The 19,454-nt window shown below is 38.1% G+C and overlaps 1 protein-coding gene across 2 annotated transcripts in view; it reads left to right on the top strand.

Moving 5' to 3' along the window:
* The window catches only part of LOC124789651, a 185,546-nt gene that overhangs the window by 157,310 nt on the left and 8,782 nt on the right, over nt 1-19,454 (top strand). Inside the window, exon 4 of one of the 2 annotated variants that reach the window (XM_047257084.1) lies at nt 11,092-11,175. The exons of the other annotated variant lie outside the window; for it this stretch is intronic. Coding sequence (XP_047113040.1) covers nt 11,092-11,175 — 84 coding nt within the window. The remainder of the gene's footprint in view (nt 1-11,091; nt 11,176-19,454) is intronic. 2 annotated transcript variants of the gene reach the window in all.

Here is a 19,454-nt window from a genome sequence, read left to right on the forward strand (position 1 = left end):
ACAGTTATTCTTTGTGTGCTCCATATGTGAATGAAGCAGGAAGAAATCCTAGTAGCTGGTACAATGGAACGTACCACCTGTTGTGTGCCTCACGGTGGCTTGCAGAGTGTGGGTGTAGATGAGATCCTTCATGAGTTTAGTATTCCTCATCCAGAGCCATTATTTCATTATTTCTCTCCTGCTGTTCTTATGAGATCTTCACTGTTCTCTTGTAATGATTCATGTTGGGTGTTACTTGTGCCTGGTCCATTGATGAGTGAATGGGAAATTTTCAGGCTTCACAAACTTTATTCACATTAATTGACATCTGAACTGCACACTCGTCATGTAAACAAAACATGGGCAGACTTCACTGATCTCTTTGACTTTCAAAAGTAACTTTAAAACTGACTGACAAAACAACAACTCAACAACTAACTTGCAGCCTTGTTAATTTTGTACAATTTTGATGTTACAATTAAAATTTACAAAATGTAAAGAAACTGTTGTTACAGCCAAATAAGGTATAAAATACAATATTGAATGACGATCTTTTATAGCAATATCTTTAGTTTTCCATAAAAATATCATTCTGAACTTTAATTACAATAATGTCTCTCATATTATTTTAGTTAAGTAATTAATTACAGTTTGTATTTGGGTACTAACATGTAATGGTAGTACAGAGCTCATGCTTTATCTGATTAAATACATAGAATGCACAAATAAGGTCACAAATTGTGGAAATTGGAAAACTGTAAGATGTAAACAATTGGAGAGTTAATTAGGAATTTAATCACAAAGAATATTAATTACAGAGGAAGACATAAAAATAAATAACAAATAAAAAATACATCGCTTGGTAATAACTTTTAAGCTGCTTCTCAAGATAGTGTGTTCTTTTTTTATTGGATTTTTAGATTACCATTTTGTTAATTAGAAGCATAGATTTTTCATGCTAAAATCTCTGCAGTCTCTAGTTATTTATTTCTAAGGACTTATTATTTCAATTTCTTGATTAGTTACTTAATTTAGTATATGTACATAATTTTATCAATGACAACAATCCACTGATAATCATGACAACGTACATCCTTCTAGAACATTCCACATGCCTTCGCAATGAATATCAAGTTTTGTAACACACAAGGCCTTAGGAAGCACTGAATTGTCTTATCCGGATAAGATGATGAGACTTACCAAACAAAAGTGCTGGCAGGTTGATAGACACACAAACATGAAAAATGTCTACTTGTGTCTGTGTATGTGCGGATGGGTAAGTGTTTGTGTGCGAGTGTATACCTGTCCTTTTTTCCCCCTAAGGTAAGTCTTTCCGCTCCTGGGATTGGAATGACTCCTTACCCTCTCCCTTAAAACCCACATCCTTTCATCTTTCCCTCTCCTTCCCCCTTTCCTGACGAAGCAACCAGGGGTTGCGAAAGCTCGAATTTTGTGTGTATGTTTGTGTTTGTTTGTATGTCTATCTACCTGCCAGCGCTTTTGTTTGGTAAGTCTCATCATCTTTGTTTTTAGATATATTTTTCCCACGTGGAATGTTTCCATCTTATAATAGAGGGAAACATTCCACGTAGGAAATATATATCTAAAAACAAAGATGATGTGACTTACCAAATTAAAGTGCTGGCAGGTCGACAGACACACAAACAACCACAAACATACACACAAAATTCAAGCTTTCGCAACAAACTGTTGCCTCATCAGGAAAGAGGGAAGGAGAGGGAAAGACGAAAGGATGTGGGTTTTAAGGGAGAGGGTAAGGAGTCATTCCAATCCCGGGAGCGGAAAGACTTACCTTAGGGGGAAAAAAGGACGGGTATACACTCGCACACACACACATATCCATCCACACATATACAGACACAAGCAGACATATTTAAAGACAAAGAGTTTGGGCAGAGATGTCAGTCGAGGCAGAAGAGCAGAGGCAAAGATGTTGTTGAATGACAGGTGAGGTATGAGTGGCGGCAACTTGAAATTAGCGGAGATTGTGGCCTGGTGGATAACGGGAAGAGAGGATATATTGAAGAGCCAGTTCCCATCTCCGGAGTTCAGATAGGTTGGTGTTAGTGGGAAGTATCCAGATAACCCGGACGGTGTAACACTGTGCCAAGATGTGCTGGCTGTGCACCAAGGCATGTTTAGCCACAGGGTGATCCTCATTACCAACAAACACTGTCTGCCTGTGTCCATTCATGCGAATGGACAGTTTGTTGCTGGTCATTCCCACATAGAATGCGTCACAGTGTAGGCAGGTCAGTTGGTAGATCACGTGGGTGCTTTCACACGTGGCTCTGCCTTTGATCGTGTACACCTTCCGGGTTACAGGACTGGAGTAGGTGGTGGTGGGAGGGTGCATGGGACAGGTTTTACACCGGGGGCGGTTACAAGGGTAGGAGCCAGAGGGTAGGGAAGGTGGTTTGGGGATTTCATAGGGATGAACAACAAGATGTTGTTGAATGACAGGTGAGGTATGAGTGGCGGCAACTTGAAATTAGCGGAGATTGAGGCCTGGTGGATATATATATATATATATATATATATATATATATAAACAAAGATGAATATAATAGAGGGAAACATTCCACGTGGGAAAAATATATCTAAAAAGAAAGATGATGAAACTTACCAAACAAAAGCGCTGGCAGGTCGACAGACACACAAACACAAACAAACACAAACATACACACAAAATTCTAGCTTTCGCAACCAATGGTTGCCTCATCAGGAAAGAGGGAAGGAGAAGGAAAGACAAAAGGATATGGGTTTTAAGGGAGAGGGTAAGGAGTCATTCCAATCCCGGGAGCGGAAAGACTTACCTTAGGGGGAAAAAAGGACAGGTATACACTCGCACACACACACATATCCATCCACACATACACAGACACAAGCAGACATTTGTAAAGGCCTTTACAAATGTCTGCTTGTGTCTGTGTATGTGTGGATGGATATGTGTGTGTGTGCGAGTGTATACCTGTCCTTTTTTCCCCCTAAGGTAAGTCTTTCCGCTCCCGGGATTGGAATGACTCCTTACCCTCTCCCTTAAAACCCATATCCTTTTGTCTTTCCTTCTCCTTCCCTCTTTCCTGACGAGGCAACCATTGGTTGCGAAAGCTAGAATTTTGTGTGTATGTTTGTGTTTGTTTGTGTTTGTGTGTCTGTCGACCTGCCAGCGCTTTTGTTTGGTAAGTTTCATCATCTTTCTTTTTAGATATATAAACAAAGATGATGTGATATATATATATGATATAGATATATGATATAGATGATGTGATATATGATATTGGACATTTCATATGAGTCCTGGGGGAGGCTGTACCATTGTACTCTTTTCCATTTTTGGTCCATTCATTGGATGTCTTCTGTTTTGTTATCATAGCATTGTGTTTATCTATGACTGTTCATGAAATTTAAAAAAATCAATCTGTGCCAATGAAACTTGGTGTTAACCCTTCTCTACTTTTTCACCCTTGAATGTGAAATATTTATCCCAATGATGGATAACTTGGTGGAGGTGTTAGTAGCAGGAGTTGGTATTTTGGCTTTTCAGGAACTGTTACACCTTGAAAATCACCTCATCAGCATTCTGTAAATGCCAGCCACACAAAGGTTTCTTCATCTGAAGAAAGAGGAAGACTCACAGAGTTCCACGCAAAAAAAAACAAAAAAAAAAAAAAAAAAAAAAAAAAAAAAAAAAAAAAAAACTACAATGTAAGGAAATTATAAGGAATGAGTCAAAATTTGACAGCGCAAAGCAGCAGCATGTTTCACAGCCTCCTGGAGAGTTACAATGTTCTATCTTGACAGCTTCCCGTATTGACATCAGGAAATTTCAGTAGTATCTCCTGTGACAGTTTGCCCTTTATGAACATGATAAGTTAACACAACACAGTGGGAGTCCCTAAAAACATTGAGGATTGCCTTGTGCAATGATGACTGGAACTTCACCTTTTTCAGTGGTGGTGAATTGACATGTTTCCACTGTATGATGTACTCCTTTTTCTCTTGGGTCATGGTGATTACACAGCTGCAGAAGATATCTGGATTGGCTGGACACGGTGGCAAGATTCCCACTGCTCCCTCTGTTCAGCAATCTTTTTGAATGGGTGTGAGCAGTCATGAAACTCAGTAGGCAGCAACTTTTGACATGTTCCAAATGTTATGGAAGACTTTGGAAACTAATCCATGACTGATTATCATTTTTTTCACTATCATTTCGATTGTGATGTACCATTTGCCAAATGCTATGTCGACCACACAGATTGTCTGCCACTTGTAATCTTACCCTCCCCATCACCTGTTGATTTTCACTCATTTTATAGTAGATTCTTTTAATAAGCTTCAAGAGGAGTAATATTTATAAAAAGAAAAAAATTTTTTTTTACTTACCTTCTTTTCTCACTGTTGGCTCCAGTTCGTCACTTCTAGGGGTTGATCTTGAGGCTGAAATCTTTGACTTTATAGATTTTCATGGTTCCAAATGTTATGATAACTACTGAAGAATTGCCTGTTTTTATATTGATTTTTATTTTTTCACAATTTTCTCTCTTGCACTGTCTTTACAATTTCCACTTCATTATCAAAAATTACATTGTTATCGCCAAACACAAAAACACATCTGATCACATCAGAGGCATGCCCACTACTAATCCATTCTGTGCTACTAACAATACTCCCAAGAGTCTACAAATTTTGTTGACAAATGAATTTCTATTATTATTTAATAAATGAATCCAGAAATAAATTCAATAATTAGTATCAGATTGTGAAATTAATAATAGGAATTTTCAGTATGTCAGATATTTCGTAATTTCAAATGTTTCTAAAATAAAACTAATTTTAACTGTACATACAGAGTTAGTACATATTGATTGTAACAAAGAAAATAAAGTGATTTATGTTTATACATTTTAGCCTGAAACATAACACATTGTACGCAAAATCACGTGAAATTCTTTCAGTTAAGCATCTGACATAATATTAATCTGTTTGAAAGGTAGAAAGTCTTTTCGGTATCGATAACTTCTACTTCTGTTGAATGAAGGTAATGTTAGAGGAGGGTGTCCCTTCACATTTCATCATTCAGGTTTGTTTGAGCACACTAAGTGTCTGTGTCAGCTAACCATTGTGTCATATGATAGTGCACCACTTTGTTTTTGGGTCTCTAGTTGTGTCCTGTGATACTTGGGTACAAGGAATCAATGTGTACCAGGGCTGCAGACATATTCCTGCAAACTAAGCAAAAAAAACAGTAACTTCATTTTTTAGATAATAATTACAACTTTGTGACCATCCATCACCCTTTGCAAAAACACATTTTCGTACTTACCTTACATTGTTTCTAGCAATTATTCCTTGGTAAGTTGTAATTATGAAACTTACTTTATAATGCTATCATACAGTTTTTGTGAGATTAGTCTCTATTTTCATCATAGACAAATATGTCTTTATAATTTAGAATTTTGTATAAGTAAAACATGAAAATTTGAGTCCCACAGAACTGTTATTCTGAACTCCATAAAATAATGCATATTATCAACTCTATATCGTGAAAAAAAATAGCTAAGACTAACAGAACCACACTCATATGTGAAATGTGCAATACCTCATGTCTCCACAACTATAAAGATTCAGTGTTGCAACTACCTAAACTGAGCTATACGCTAGCCTTTATAGCTTCGATAGACTGCGTCTAGACATATAATATTGTTTTTGGTTTTCCTACTTACAATAAAGCCTACACTTGAATATCCTCCCTGCTCTGTTCTGTAATAAAAGAAATGATCTGGTTATAACTCTAATTAAGTTCCTAAAATATATTTGGATCTTAAAAGATGGCAGTTTATTGTTCGTAAATAAAATGTAGTGCAATTAATTGGGTTTCTCAGGTTCATGTTGTTGTCACTGTGAGTATTGAAACACATTTGTTACTATAGGAGATTCAGGCCTGAAACAAGTTACAAAGCAGTACGCTGAGTCTATTTCTGAAAAGCATCACCAAATTTAAATACATGGTTTACCTGTAGCAAAGCACTTAAGAGTAAGGAAACTAGGATAATTATAAATTTGGTGATAAAATCTAATGTTTAATAAATGTAAAAAGGGTCTGTAGTAGGCAGTGACATGATGTTTATTTAATCGTGTGATTAGCTAATTTCAACTACTTGTCGTTGTCAAGGACTTCTAATATGACAAGTAGTCAAAATTAGCTAACCACATGGTTAAGTAAAATCATGTTACAGCCTACTACAGATCATGTTTACGTTTATTAAGCATCTGGAGGCTGTGGATCCCCACAAAGACAAAACTTTAGTCTAATGTGTTATATAGTCATTAACTGTAAACTACTGAATAATAATGCAATGAAAAGCAGTATAATTATGTCAGTACTGTGTCATGTATTAATGTTGTGTTGACCACTTTGACAACAGCCATATTTTTGTTATCTCATCTGCCAAAATATAACTGTTCTCAACTGCTGTAACACCCCTGGCTTTATGACTTCAGTCTCTTTCCCACTAAAGCCATAAGTTGAAATGTCCCACAAAACAGTCTCATATTCACACAATACAGTACAGTTCCTCTTCCTTTCTTTACCCTGACAAACAACAAAATTCATTACTGTTCTTTGCCTGCCAAAGTAATTTACACATCATTTTTAATTCTACAACCATATGGACTACTAACATTTTTCCTTGACCGATCATTCTTTTCTTTAAATGAAATTTTCCATATCTAATCAGGTGCCCCTTGCATTTGGTATCATAGCAGTGACTGCAATGGCCATTTGTCTCAACTTATTTATCCATAGGAAATACTGCCTCCACATAATAAGACTTAAAATACTGGTCTAATTACCTGACTGCACCTCAGCAACTAACACATCACTGAAAACATTTCTAAACTCATCAGAAAGTGTGTTGTTCAGCCAAAATTTAAAAAAGTATCATAATGCTTTTACTTCAATTTTTTACAAGTTTAATATGAACCAGAACAGCTAGAAATAAGTTAAATTCATTTTACTCACTCCCAAATTATTGTACATCAGGTACTTGTTTGAAGATACCTCACATAGCAGTGTCAGTTTTATGTTTAAGAAATCTGATCAGAATTTCTGTCTTTAAAATGTTTTCATCTCCTTGTACGCACTCTCTCTCTCGTCTTCTGGCATTTTTTAGATTCTGAATGTCTTTATTTCTATTATCTGCTTCCATTTGATGTATTTCACACAGATTCTGAGAACTAATATGACAGTCCTTGCCTCTTTCTGTTGAATTTCCTTTCACAGTGTAATATCATTATTTGTCGAATCTAAAAGACTGCCAGATATGTTACTTATATCTTGCATGTGTATGTATGAGCTTGTGTGTGTTTTTCATTTCCCAGAAGATAATATATTAAACCTAGTAAATTCTCCCTTTTTTCATTTAAGGATGGGAGGATAACAGTTATTTTTCTTCCATGGTGTAGTTTTTCTGAGCAACCATTTGAATAAAATAACTTTCAAAATCAATGTCATATTTTTCACCATGCACTGAATTTCTTGAGATCAGTATTTTCCATTGTATAACACTATAGTCTATTTCTTTTACTACAAATGCCATACTCTTTTTTTATGGGAATGAAGTACTGATAATTGAAACTATGTAAGAAACATTATGGTACAGAAATGTCTCCATGTTTGAAGATTTTTTTTGAGAACTGTAAGACCTCATGCAGTACTAACATTCGTTTATTTTGTTCCGCATATTTTTTGTTCACTCAAGATACTGTCATATCCTGTTTACCTTGTGATATGTTTTGATTAGACTTCTAGTATTTATTCATGTTTGTCTGAAGACTGTTTTTTATATACTGCATATGTTAGCTCCTTATTTTTATTTCTCTGGTTAAAGTATCACACAGCTTTTGTTTTGATTTCCACATCTTTATGTCAGCTCATTATTTTTATTTTTCTGGTTAAACTATCACACAGCTTTTGTTTTGATTTCCACATCTTAACACTGGGCTATTTTTACTGGTGTTCTTTCAGTTACACATCCAGATCATATACAAGGTGACTCACCTAAAACTTGCACCACAAATACTGTGGAGACAGAAACTGCTATTAATGTGCAATTTTCACAGGATGGATTGGTAGTCGGTGACCAGTATTGGTAGCCAACACATAGATTGTAATAATACTTAGAAAGTGTATTTTTGTGCAAACATATACTTTTTAAATAGAACCATGCCTGTTCACATTAACAAATAAAAATAGGGTAAATTAGAATGTCAGTGGTGTTTATTGCAGGAATCTAGTGCGAGTCATTTATGAGATGTAGTACTGTGCAGATTTCCTCACCCGCTCTTGTTTGTGCCACTGAGCCTGGGCAGTTGCTAGGTACAATGTTGTTATGTTTGCTTATGGTGTGCTTGTGTGTTTCTTGAGTGCACTGCAAGTTGCTAGTCAGTTAGTGCTTGACAGTCCAAACAGTAGGTCATTAGTGGACGATGGGATTTACCAATGCAGAAAAAGACAACATTCTCATTGGTAAATGGAGAGTGTAGGAAAAATACAGTTCGTTCTTGTTCGGTATAGGTGGCAAGATATCTCAGTAGATGTCAACAGTGTCGGCAATTATTTATCAACCTCTTCACCTGGTTATGTGAAAGTGGTAGTGTAACACCTAGCCAATGTAATAGAAGAAAAAAGCTTGATGACAGAAGAAGGGGAAATTAATGTTCTTACTGATGCTGCATTTGATCCACATGTTAGCTCACACACAACCACATGAGGAAGTGGCAGAATGAGGCAAGTGTCCTAAACATTCTCCATTGACGTATGTTCCATCCCTATCATATCTCTCTCCATCAGGACTACATGGAAATCATTATGAGAATAGTGCTAACTTATGCGCATGGGCATTATGGGAAGATACTCCAGATGTATCTTGTTTAGTGATAAAGACACGTTTACCAATCATGGCCAGGTAAATCACCAAAATGTGCACTATTGGTCTGTTGACAATCCCCACTGGCTTCATCAGGTGGAGTGCAGACATGTAGTGTGAGATAGTGAACCACCAGTTTATAGGAGTTGAATGTGCACAAGTATCACAGCTTCTTAACAGGCCATCTTCCACTGATAGTAGAAGATATTCCTCTGCAGACTAGGGGGAATTTGTAGCACCAACATGATGGGTGTCCAGTCTATAGTGCATAAAGTACTACATCATGTATTCACGAATTATTTCCAAATCACTGGATTGGATGCAGAGGACTTGTACATTGGCCAGCCCACTCCACAGATATGTCACCTGTAGACTTTTTTCTGTTGGGATAGCTGAAAGATGCTGTCTACAAGGGGCATAGCAACTACACCAAATGATATGCAATGATATATTTCTGCAGCCTGGTAGTACATTCCCACTGAAATGCTAGCATGGTTGCAGCAGTCATTCAATACCAGACTGAAAGTGTATTGCAACTGCCAGTGGTCAATCTGAGTACAACCTGTGATGGTCAGCTGTTTCATTACTGAATCCACATAACTAGTGCATGCACTTGTGTTGCTCTTTAGTGTGTGCTACAACAGGTATTGTACAAGTGTAGATGTGAGAACTTTACAAAATACAATATCTCATAAATGACTCGTAGTGGACTCCTGTAACAAACACTACTGACATTCTAATTTACAATACCTTTAGCTTGTTAATGTGAATATGTTTGAACAAAAATCACACTTTGTAAATATTACTGCAATCTGTTGATTGGCTCACAATATTACCCCCTGACAACCAATTCATTCCGTAAATATCACACACCAATAGCACTTTCCATTTCCACAACATTTGCGGTGCAAGTTTTAAGTGATTCACCCTGTGTATTTTCTACTAAACCATCCACCCAGCTTTGCAAGATAGCTTGAGGAATTTCACATCTATTGTTACTGAAGCAATTTTCTATTCTTATCATCCAAGAATTCTGACATTTCTCTTATTACCTTCTTTTTATACATTGTGGACCTCTTCATAATCATCTCTTTATCTGTTTCCTCCATTTTCACAATCAATTCTTGTAGTTTAAACAGTGCTTTAAAGTATTTACTTGATATTCTAACTGAGACATTTGCTATATCCCACTTCTTGCAAAGCCAACTGTAGAAGCTCTCTATATGGCATGTATTCGGCCCTCGTTGTACACATTTTCCTAATTTGTCCTGAAAATTCTTCCCTAGACTCTGAGTACTCTGTCATCATTCCCTGCAACTTTTGCTGAAAAATTTATGTTTTTATTTAACGTTCTATTTATCTATTTCACTTAATCAGTCATCTGCACGTCACTGTCTTTCATACTGCCCATTATCATGACCCAATCATGTGTTCAAAATAAAAAAATCTGCTGTATTTACAAAATCTGCTTATCATTATTTTTTAATTTCTAATACACTTCATTCTTTCATTTCAGTTATTGGGCTATATTTTTCTTATAGCATGCATATGAAGACAAAGCCTTTTCCATAACATAACCTCCAACTTGTACGTTTCTCTATAATTATGATTATACATAATGGCAGTATTTTTACATATGTAACGTTTTTACATCTGCAAAGAAAGTATTGTAACAGGCTGATAAACATTTGTCTCTTACAGTTTCCTTTTTTTAATATTCAAAGCACAATTCCTCATCATTTTGTACAGCATTAACTTTTTTTTCTCATGTGCTTTGTTGGCAGAAATAACTCAAGCATTTGTTAAACACAAATTTTCTTACATTTATAGTATTACACAAATCAACTTAATTTTACATTCCTGCATCTATGTTTTTCAGAAAGATGGCAAAAATTTAACATACAACCATATAAGGAAAGAAATGATATTCTTTTTAACTGAGGTTACTCAGAAGTCCGTATTACTAACATACTGAACTCACTTAACAGTATTTACATTTTTTGAAAAGACACAGTTATAGCAGCACTGCAAGTTAGTGACTTAGTGAGCTCAGCAATTTTTATGAAGCTCATGACTTATAATTTTTTGAGACATATATCTTTTGCAGACACCCCAATATTTACTGTCACCTCATCCAAATATTTACTGTCTTGCCCGTCAGTTCACCGGCGCATAGGGTGTGGATCAAGCTGCTGTAGGTGCCGAAGCACTAGGCCACCAATGCGGACTACTCGGAAGTATTTTGGTGCGCAATATATTTGTTGCTGTAGTAAGTGGTTGTAATCTGTCTTGTACCCTTCCTGGCCTCTGTCTTCTTGGAAACCAGTGTTGCCTTCTAGTAGAAGCAGCTACCTTGATGTGTTTTCCAAAGTCCTTAGCAAGAACTTGCCTGACAGCATGAAAAATTTCTATGCTTACTGTATCAGTAATGGTAGAACTCAATTTTATGGGTGCATGGAAAATTATGATCTGAATAACTCGCTTCAAACATTAATCTTGAATCTGGATAGGGAATTACCTGAATATGTGTCAGATGTAGCACTGCATTTAATTTAATTTTCTAGAACACTTACCTCTTTGATGTCTTTTTTCCCATCCAAACAAATGTTGTAATAGTAGTTTATAACAACAAGTGTAGTGAGTTGAAATATTTTATATGTCTACAACTGCCATGTGAAAATAGTCGTATAATGCTGATTACACAGAACTGGATTCAGAAAGTGACCAGGTTGCTCTTAATGAACCAAAGGACTGTATTTGCAGCCCATTAGATAATTCAGCAGATCATTATGTGTACCATTAGAAACAGGAAATTACAAATGCCCTGGAACCAGTTTCACATTCATTATCAGTTCTGCTTGGATTAACTTAAACCATATGCCATATAAGACCATAAAAATGATAGAAGTAATCACTGAAGAAAACAACAGCCTTTCTACTTATGTATTTTGTCAGTGTTTGAACCTAGCATGATGGGTGTACAAAGAAATGTGGAAAAGACCTAAATTTTATTGCTTCAGTGTTTCATTTACATAGGAAACAATTACAAATGTAAACAGCATAAATATTTAGCAACATATTAGCAATTAAATATTTACAGTGGCTGAAATCCAAAATAGATTGCTTCTCATCACACAGAGGAAACACTGAGTTACAGACAGGCACAACAAAAAGACTGCTATACATTTTAGCTTATGGTCAAAAATCCTTCTTGTAAAGTAGAAGACACACACAAGCACAACTCACGCACACACGACCACTGTCTCTGGGTGCTGCGGCTGGAGACAGTGGTCATGTGTGTGTGAGTTGTACTTTTGTGAATGTGTGTGTGCTTTCTACATCAGAAGAAGGCATTTTGGCTGGAAACTTAAATGTATAGCAGTCTCCTTGTGCCTGTCTGTGACCCTTTGTCTCCCTTGTATGATGAGTAGCAGTCCATTCTTTTCATAATATTGTTATTTCATCCTGGACTTTCAAGTTATGTCAACCCCATAAAGGCAGTTGATACCCGGAAGCCACAGTGTTATCACAATTATTTTAAAACATCAACAATATGGAAAGGAGAAAAGGATAGACTGCTGTTCACCACACAGAGGAGGTGCTGAATCAGAGACAAGTAAGATGAAAAAGAATAATACTAGAAATATTGTTAGCTCCTGGACAGAGTCCTCATTCAGAAGTAGAATTTCCACACAGCACTGGGAGTGTGTGTGTGTGTGTGTGTGTGTGTGTGTGTGTTTGGGGAGCAGTGGGGGGGGGGGGGGGGGGTTGCATTGCATTAAGATAGAGGAGCGAAATAGAGAAGAGGAAGGGACTTGAAGGTGCATTGGCAGCATATAAAAGGCATGTCAGTGGGGTTATGGGAATGAAGGGTATGTTGTAGGGAAATTTTCTGCCTGTACAGTTCAGAAATTCTGGTGTTGGTAGAAAGAATCCAGATGGCAAAGGGTGTGAAGCAGTCATTAAAGTGATGCACATCGTTTTGGCAAGTTTGTTCTGCAACTGGGTGGTCCAGCTGTCTCTTGGCCACAGATTGGCGGTGGCCATTCATACAAACACCTTGTTGGTTATCTTACCCATGTAAAATGTGACACAGTGATTGCAGATAAGTTTGGAGGTAACATGACCGCTTTCACAGGGGCCCTGCCTTTGATAGTGTAGGGGATGCCAGTGACAGGACAGGAGTAGGGAGGTTGAATGAGCAATCTGTCATAAAGTGCCGAGGAATCAGGAAATCTGACTGTTCTTATTTTCTCGGGATAGGTACAGATCCCATCAGCATTCACTAAATTCCTGATGATTTGTATTTCTTGGGTGATGAAGGAGCGCTTTTTGGATTCAGATAGAGGCTTGCAGTCTGAACATACTTCAAGATGATTGTCAGGTGCCTGAGATGTTCTTCAAATGTCTTTGAATAAAATGACAGTGCCATACAGATATCAAAGACATGTTGTCCATTTAAGGTGTCAAAGTAGCTTGTCCATCATACTTTTGTTGGTGGCTGGAACGTGACACAATCCAAATGGCATAACTTCAAACTCATAGAGACTGTCAAGATTTGTGAAGGCAGTCTTTTCCCGGTCAGTCTCATCAACCTTGTTTTGCCAGTAGCCAGTGTGCAGGAGAAATACGTTGCTCCTTTGAAGGAGTCATCAGTGTTCAGCAGTGGATAGACATCTTTCTTCATGTCTTGTTCAGTCATTGGTATTTGATGAGGAAACAAATATGCCACCCTTCACAAGGGCTATAGTAGAGAACCAAGGACCCTCTGAACATCCGATCATGTAATCTTGCAGCATCTTCTCCACTTCCTCATGGATTATCTGTCGTTCATCTGGTGATGCTCCAAACGAGCACTGGTAAATTGGTGGCCGATTCTCAGTGTTGATTCAGTGTTTTACCATGGGCCATTTTGTCTATCTTTTTTCCACTCTGGTTTTGAAGGCATAAGTTGTGGTTGCTTATGAAAACTATTGATCCAGAGTTCTCATTGACCACCTACAATCCTTATGATTGTCACTGGCATGTGGATTTCCTTTGTGAACCTGAGTAACTTTTGGCAAATGACAGAAGGTTCACAGTTTTACTGAGCATCTTGACTGAAGACTGAAAATAATCTTATTGATGATGGAAGGATAATTACATCTTCAGCGGCAAACAACTGTTAAGAACAATTTTTGTTATGTGTGCTCTGATACTGCACCATCTAAGAATAATATTATGGCTACATTTTGTTAAAATGACAAATCCAAAGGACTGTTTTCTGTCGTTGATAGCTATTCTTGCAGTACCTGTTCCTGGCAGTTGGACATGCTTCACAATTGCAGCTTTCAGCACAGTCACGTTCATATCACTGAACATAGTCTTCTTTAACTGATGATTGTAAGCATTAGAGAAAAAGAAGCTACTGAGCTAAATAGTGCCCAGGCACGTGGTCTGTCAATGATGATTTCAGTGAGATTTCTTGACACCTTGATGACTGTTGTGACTGTTGTCCATGGAGGATTTGTGCCTGTGGCAGCCACTCCTCCACAGATGGTCACTTTGTTCAGTTTTCGTGGCCATGGTGGCTATGCAAAGGGCTGGTACCTCTGTACAACAACTGGAAATAATTGTAGTGAGTGGGGGAGTGATCTCAAACAGGGTACAACAATGGGCTTGATCCCACAGGTTGACTGGCATGAATAGAACTGTTGTGATGGTTGATGTCTGGTAGTGTAGTACTACTACTACTATTACATGATCAGGCCCAGTGGACCGCACGCATCTACAAGTTTTCTCCTCCACTGTATTCTGTCCAATGCTGCTATCCACCATCCATTCACATCTATTGACACTTGGTTTAAATCTTCATGGAGTCCATCCCTCCAACGCTTCTTGGGTCTCCCTGTCGGTCTCTTTCCTGTAGGTGTGAAATCCAGGAGCTTCCGAGGCCATCTGTGATCCCCCATCCGGGCCACGTGGCCGGCCCACTGCATTCGTTTGGCTTTGACAGTTCCTGCTATGTTGGGCAGCTGGTATAGTTCCTCAAGCTCTTGGTTGTATCTGGTCCTCCATTCCCCTGCATCTGCAACCAGAACCGGACCAAAGGTCTTCCGAAGCACTTTTCTCTCAAAAAAAAGGTGCTTATGGAAGTCCTGTTTCTGGATACTCCATGTCTCACAGCCATATAGAACAACAGGCTGGATCAGGGTTTTGTACAGTCGAATCTTGAACTGTCTGGAGAGATATTTGGACTGAAGCAGTTGTGCTAGGCTGTGGTAAGATCAGTTTCCTGCTTGTATTTTGGCATTGATCTCTGCTTCACATGACGAGTTCTCAGTGAAAAGTGCCCCTAGGTAATTGAATTATTGCACTCTGTTGTAGCAATGGTCCCCAACCTGCAGTGATTGTAGATGATCAGCAGTCTGACAATGACCACACGTCATAACGTGGTACTCTGTCTTGGCTTCGTTTATGTTTAGCCCAAATTTGCTGGCAGCCTCCTTTAGTGCTTTGGTCATTTGCTCCAACTCCTCTTCCGACCTAGAGAGTAAACAGATGTCGTCTGCATAGGCTAAGTATGCCAGTCTCTTTCCCTCAATTTCAATCCCTTAGTTCTCTTGGAAGGTCTCGCGTACGATCTTCTCGAGGGCAAAGTTGAACAGGATAGGGGACAACCCATCTCCTTGCCTGCTCAGTAGTGTAGTGCTCATCAAAAACTCACCTTCTTTCTCTGAAGTAGCCTATAATGTCTTATTTGGTGGGACGTTGTACTTGGTTTGGGAGCTAATGGCATTTGCATTGGCCAGGTCGATTTTGCCGGTTGTGGTATAAATCTGAGTTTGCTAAGTCTATTTTTCATGGCATGTTCTATTAGTGGTGGATATTGGTGCTAAAGCTCAATACACCTATTCTTCAACATTCTCTATTACTTCTTGATGTATGGATTCGACATTCATGGCTGCTACCTATTTTGGACTCAGTCCAACAATTCTGGCTGCCATGCACTACTGTATCCCTTCTCTTACTAACTGACTTCTGAGGCAGGCAAACTCATTGTGGTCTTTCACAACTGCCTTAGGGACCAAATTCGGCAGTTGGTTACACATCTTTCACTCAACATTTTTCTTTTGCAATTCGTCGATTTGCTGGCACCACTTGATGATTCCTGTGTCATTCTGACACCCTTTACCAAAAGAACTTGGTATATATGTTCAGTGACACCTTTCATCAAATATGAGATTTTGTCAGTTTCTGTCATATTTGGACTCACTATGTTGCATAAGGCCAAAAAATTCGGTATATGCAATTGTCATTTACCTATGATTCTGGGTTCTGTTCTTTAATCGCTTTTCTGCTAAGCAGATTTGCTGTTGATTGTTACAAAATTTCTTTTTCATTTCAGCCTAGGATTTGTCTCAGCTACTGAGCTTCTCTTCATTGTCCTCTTTTGAACCACTGCTGGGCTGTGCCATAGAGGTAAACGTACACATTTGCCACAGACATCATGTCAGCCCACCCATTGTATTTTGTCATTCAGACGAATCGTTCCAGCTGTTTTGTTGCGTCCTGATCAGCATCTCCAGAAAACACCAATGGATGTCTGATGTGAACCTGACTTACTAATGTGTTGTAATTCATCTGTCTGCTGAATATATGGATTTTCGGAATGATGTACTGCTTGTATTTAGATTCCTAATTATCTAAGTGATAGCTTAATTGGAATCATGGTGATGTGGATTTTTTGAAGTACCTGGCATTTCTACCAAACAGTGTCACACTGAAGGCACAGTCAAGCCAAAATCTGAAGGCAGCAATGTCAGTGAAATACAACACTTACAACTGGGAGCACATTTATTACTAATATGAATGTACAGCCAGAACAAAACTGACTTTCTGGATGGAGGGTGCACCTATTTATACAAACACTGAATATTCCAGAATGCTAGCATTTATACACACATAGAATATTCCAGAATATACAAACATAAGATATTTCAGGAACCTTCCAGGAATGATAAATACTAAATAACAAATAATTGCTTGTGACTGGGTTTGAATTAGTGACCAGTAGCACACCACCCAGCAGCACTAACCACTACACCACACTGCGTGTGTACAGGTCATGGAAATGTGAATGACTATTTCCAGTATCCCAAAATAGCTCATAATATCTGTTCACAAACTTATGCAAGTGAAAATGTGCCTCATATGTTAACCCTAAGCAGACAGCACTGAGCCCAACATAATTGATTATGTTGAACTTATAATTCGAAAACTGTTCTCTTTGTTGGTAGTATAGGTGGGCATGACCTGATGACTAGACCATGCACTTTTAGGTTCTAAAAATCTTAAATTAGGTACCTAAAATAGGTTCTATCACTTCCAAAAATAGGTTTTAAAAATACGAAAATAGGTGACCAAAATCTGACATTTTATTGCTTGGAAAGATAAACAGATTGACAAAAATCCACATCATATTATTTCCCATGTTCATAATTACAGCCACAGTAAATAACTAACACTTACTCCAGGTTTTCCATTGAGAAACTGCATCTCTTGTCTGTTAATAGCATGTTACATGCTGAGAATGAGTGTTCCACATCAACAGATGTCACCGGAGCATATTTAAATGGTGGTGTTAGGCACAATGGGACTGCACATGCATATTCTGGTGATCTACCTAGTAAGACATCAGCCACTGTGCAGAGGGTGGTCAGTCCTGGGTTTTATTGTAACACTGTCTTTTAGTTTCTCACTAACTTTCATACCAATAGAACCTGGGACCAAGTTGATTTTTTCTGTCACCTCTTCTATAAATCACAGTTGCGTGTAGACTGGTTTCCCTGAACACCCTAGAGCTTTAATAATAGGGACCAAAATGCATAATGAGATTTTATGTATGCAGTGTCATTGGAAAACAGAAGATCTTTAGCTGAAGTAATGCTCACTGCCTCCTCCCACAATTTAAGAACAATGTTCTTAATGTCTTCCAAATGCTTGCTGTAATATTCCACGGCATCTAGCCACGTTCTCCAGCAAGTAAGTATGGGTTCTGGTGGAAGTGGTACGTTGGGAAGTCTCTCTCAAAATAACTGGATTCTTGTAGATGCTTTAATAAAAACCTTTTTGATGATTGAAACTAGCTTATTTACATGTGGAAATTCGAGGCGTATAGTCTCAGTTACACGATTCATGGCATGGGCAAGAAATGTGATATGGAGCAAGGGTGGGTAAAATACTTTCAACAATTTAACAGCAGCAATCATATATGTGGCTGCATCAGTGTAGATTACAAGTAGCTTATTTTCATCTAGACTGTTGGGGAAAAGTAATTTGAGGGCTTTATTAACAAAGTGAGCAAATGTTTCATGGTTAGTCTCTTTTAGCTCCTTGCCGCAGATCAGAGTAGGTACTGAGCGAGTGTCAGGGTCTAACTATCCAAAAATGAAATTAGCCACATATCAACCTTGTCCGTCAGTTGTCTCATCGACAGAGATCCACATGTATGAATCGCCTATATCTTCCCTTATCCTGCCCAATGTATTTTTGTATAAAGTATGTAAATAGTTTTTTCTCAGTGTGGATTCTGATGGGATGCTGTGGTGATAGTATTTCTCTAGAAAACTTTTTAACTGGCTATTTCAACTGCATTGAATGGTATGTTTGCTGCAACAGTGGCTCGACATAGGTCAAGATGAAATTTGTTTTTGTTTATTGCATTTGGTTTTATTACAAACATTTGTTTTTAGTTTGATTTATTTTTTTAATTTGCCTGGTGTTTAATGTCTGCAACATGCAGACTTAAATGTGATCTCTGTTCAGAATGTACCCAGAAACAAAAAGAAATGAGAAATACGTTATGGAAGAATATATGTACGAGATCTGATTAGCAGGTTTAACCTACATTGAGGGTTTAGAAACAACGTTTTTGCATTCGCATGTGTGATCCAAATTAACTCAGGAAAAACAGTGGCACATTGCTCTCTTAGTGGACATAGCAGATAAAAGGTTAACATTTTACTTACGCCTTTGTTGCACACATTGCAGTGAATAACTTTGCCGTCTATAGAGAAATCAGGAAATTCTTGTAACCACTGAGGAATCGGAGATGATTTGGAGCTGGCCACTTTTGGCATGCTTGACTTTCCACAAATACACTGTCACTGTGAAATATTTCACCACATCCAAGCAGCACACTGGCCGACTGAATGAAGACAGTGCAGGTGTTTTAAACAGGCTGTTCCGACAGGGCGGGAAGGCACAAGAGGCAGACCACAAGGCTCCTCCGTGCCCTGCTGGCCCATTTGACAGTTCACAGTGAGCAACAACACTCTGTGTAGCGGGGCAGCCTGGAACTGCCTGGCGTATGCTGTCGTCATCTGACTCATGATTGGCGTTCATGCATGCAAACAGCCCAGTTATCATTCAGTTATTGTTTTCTAAGTAGCCAGGAAGAACAGAAGAGTAGTTTTACTCATATAAAATTTCGTTCAGGATTTTTAGAAATTAGACACAGTCGGATTCTAACATGAAATTAAG

This window comes from Schistocerca piceifrons, chromosome 3 (assembly GCF_021461385.2).
Source record: "Schistocerca piceifrons isolate TAMUIC-IGC-003096 chromosome 3, iqSchPice1.1, whole genome shotgun sequence".
In the NCBI taxonomy this organism is placed as follows: Eukaryota; Metazoa; Arthropoda; class Insecta; order Orthoptera; family Acrididae; genus Schistocerca; species Schistocerca piceifrons.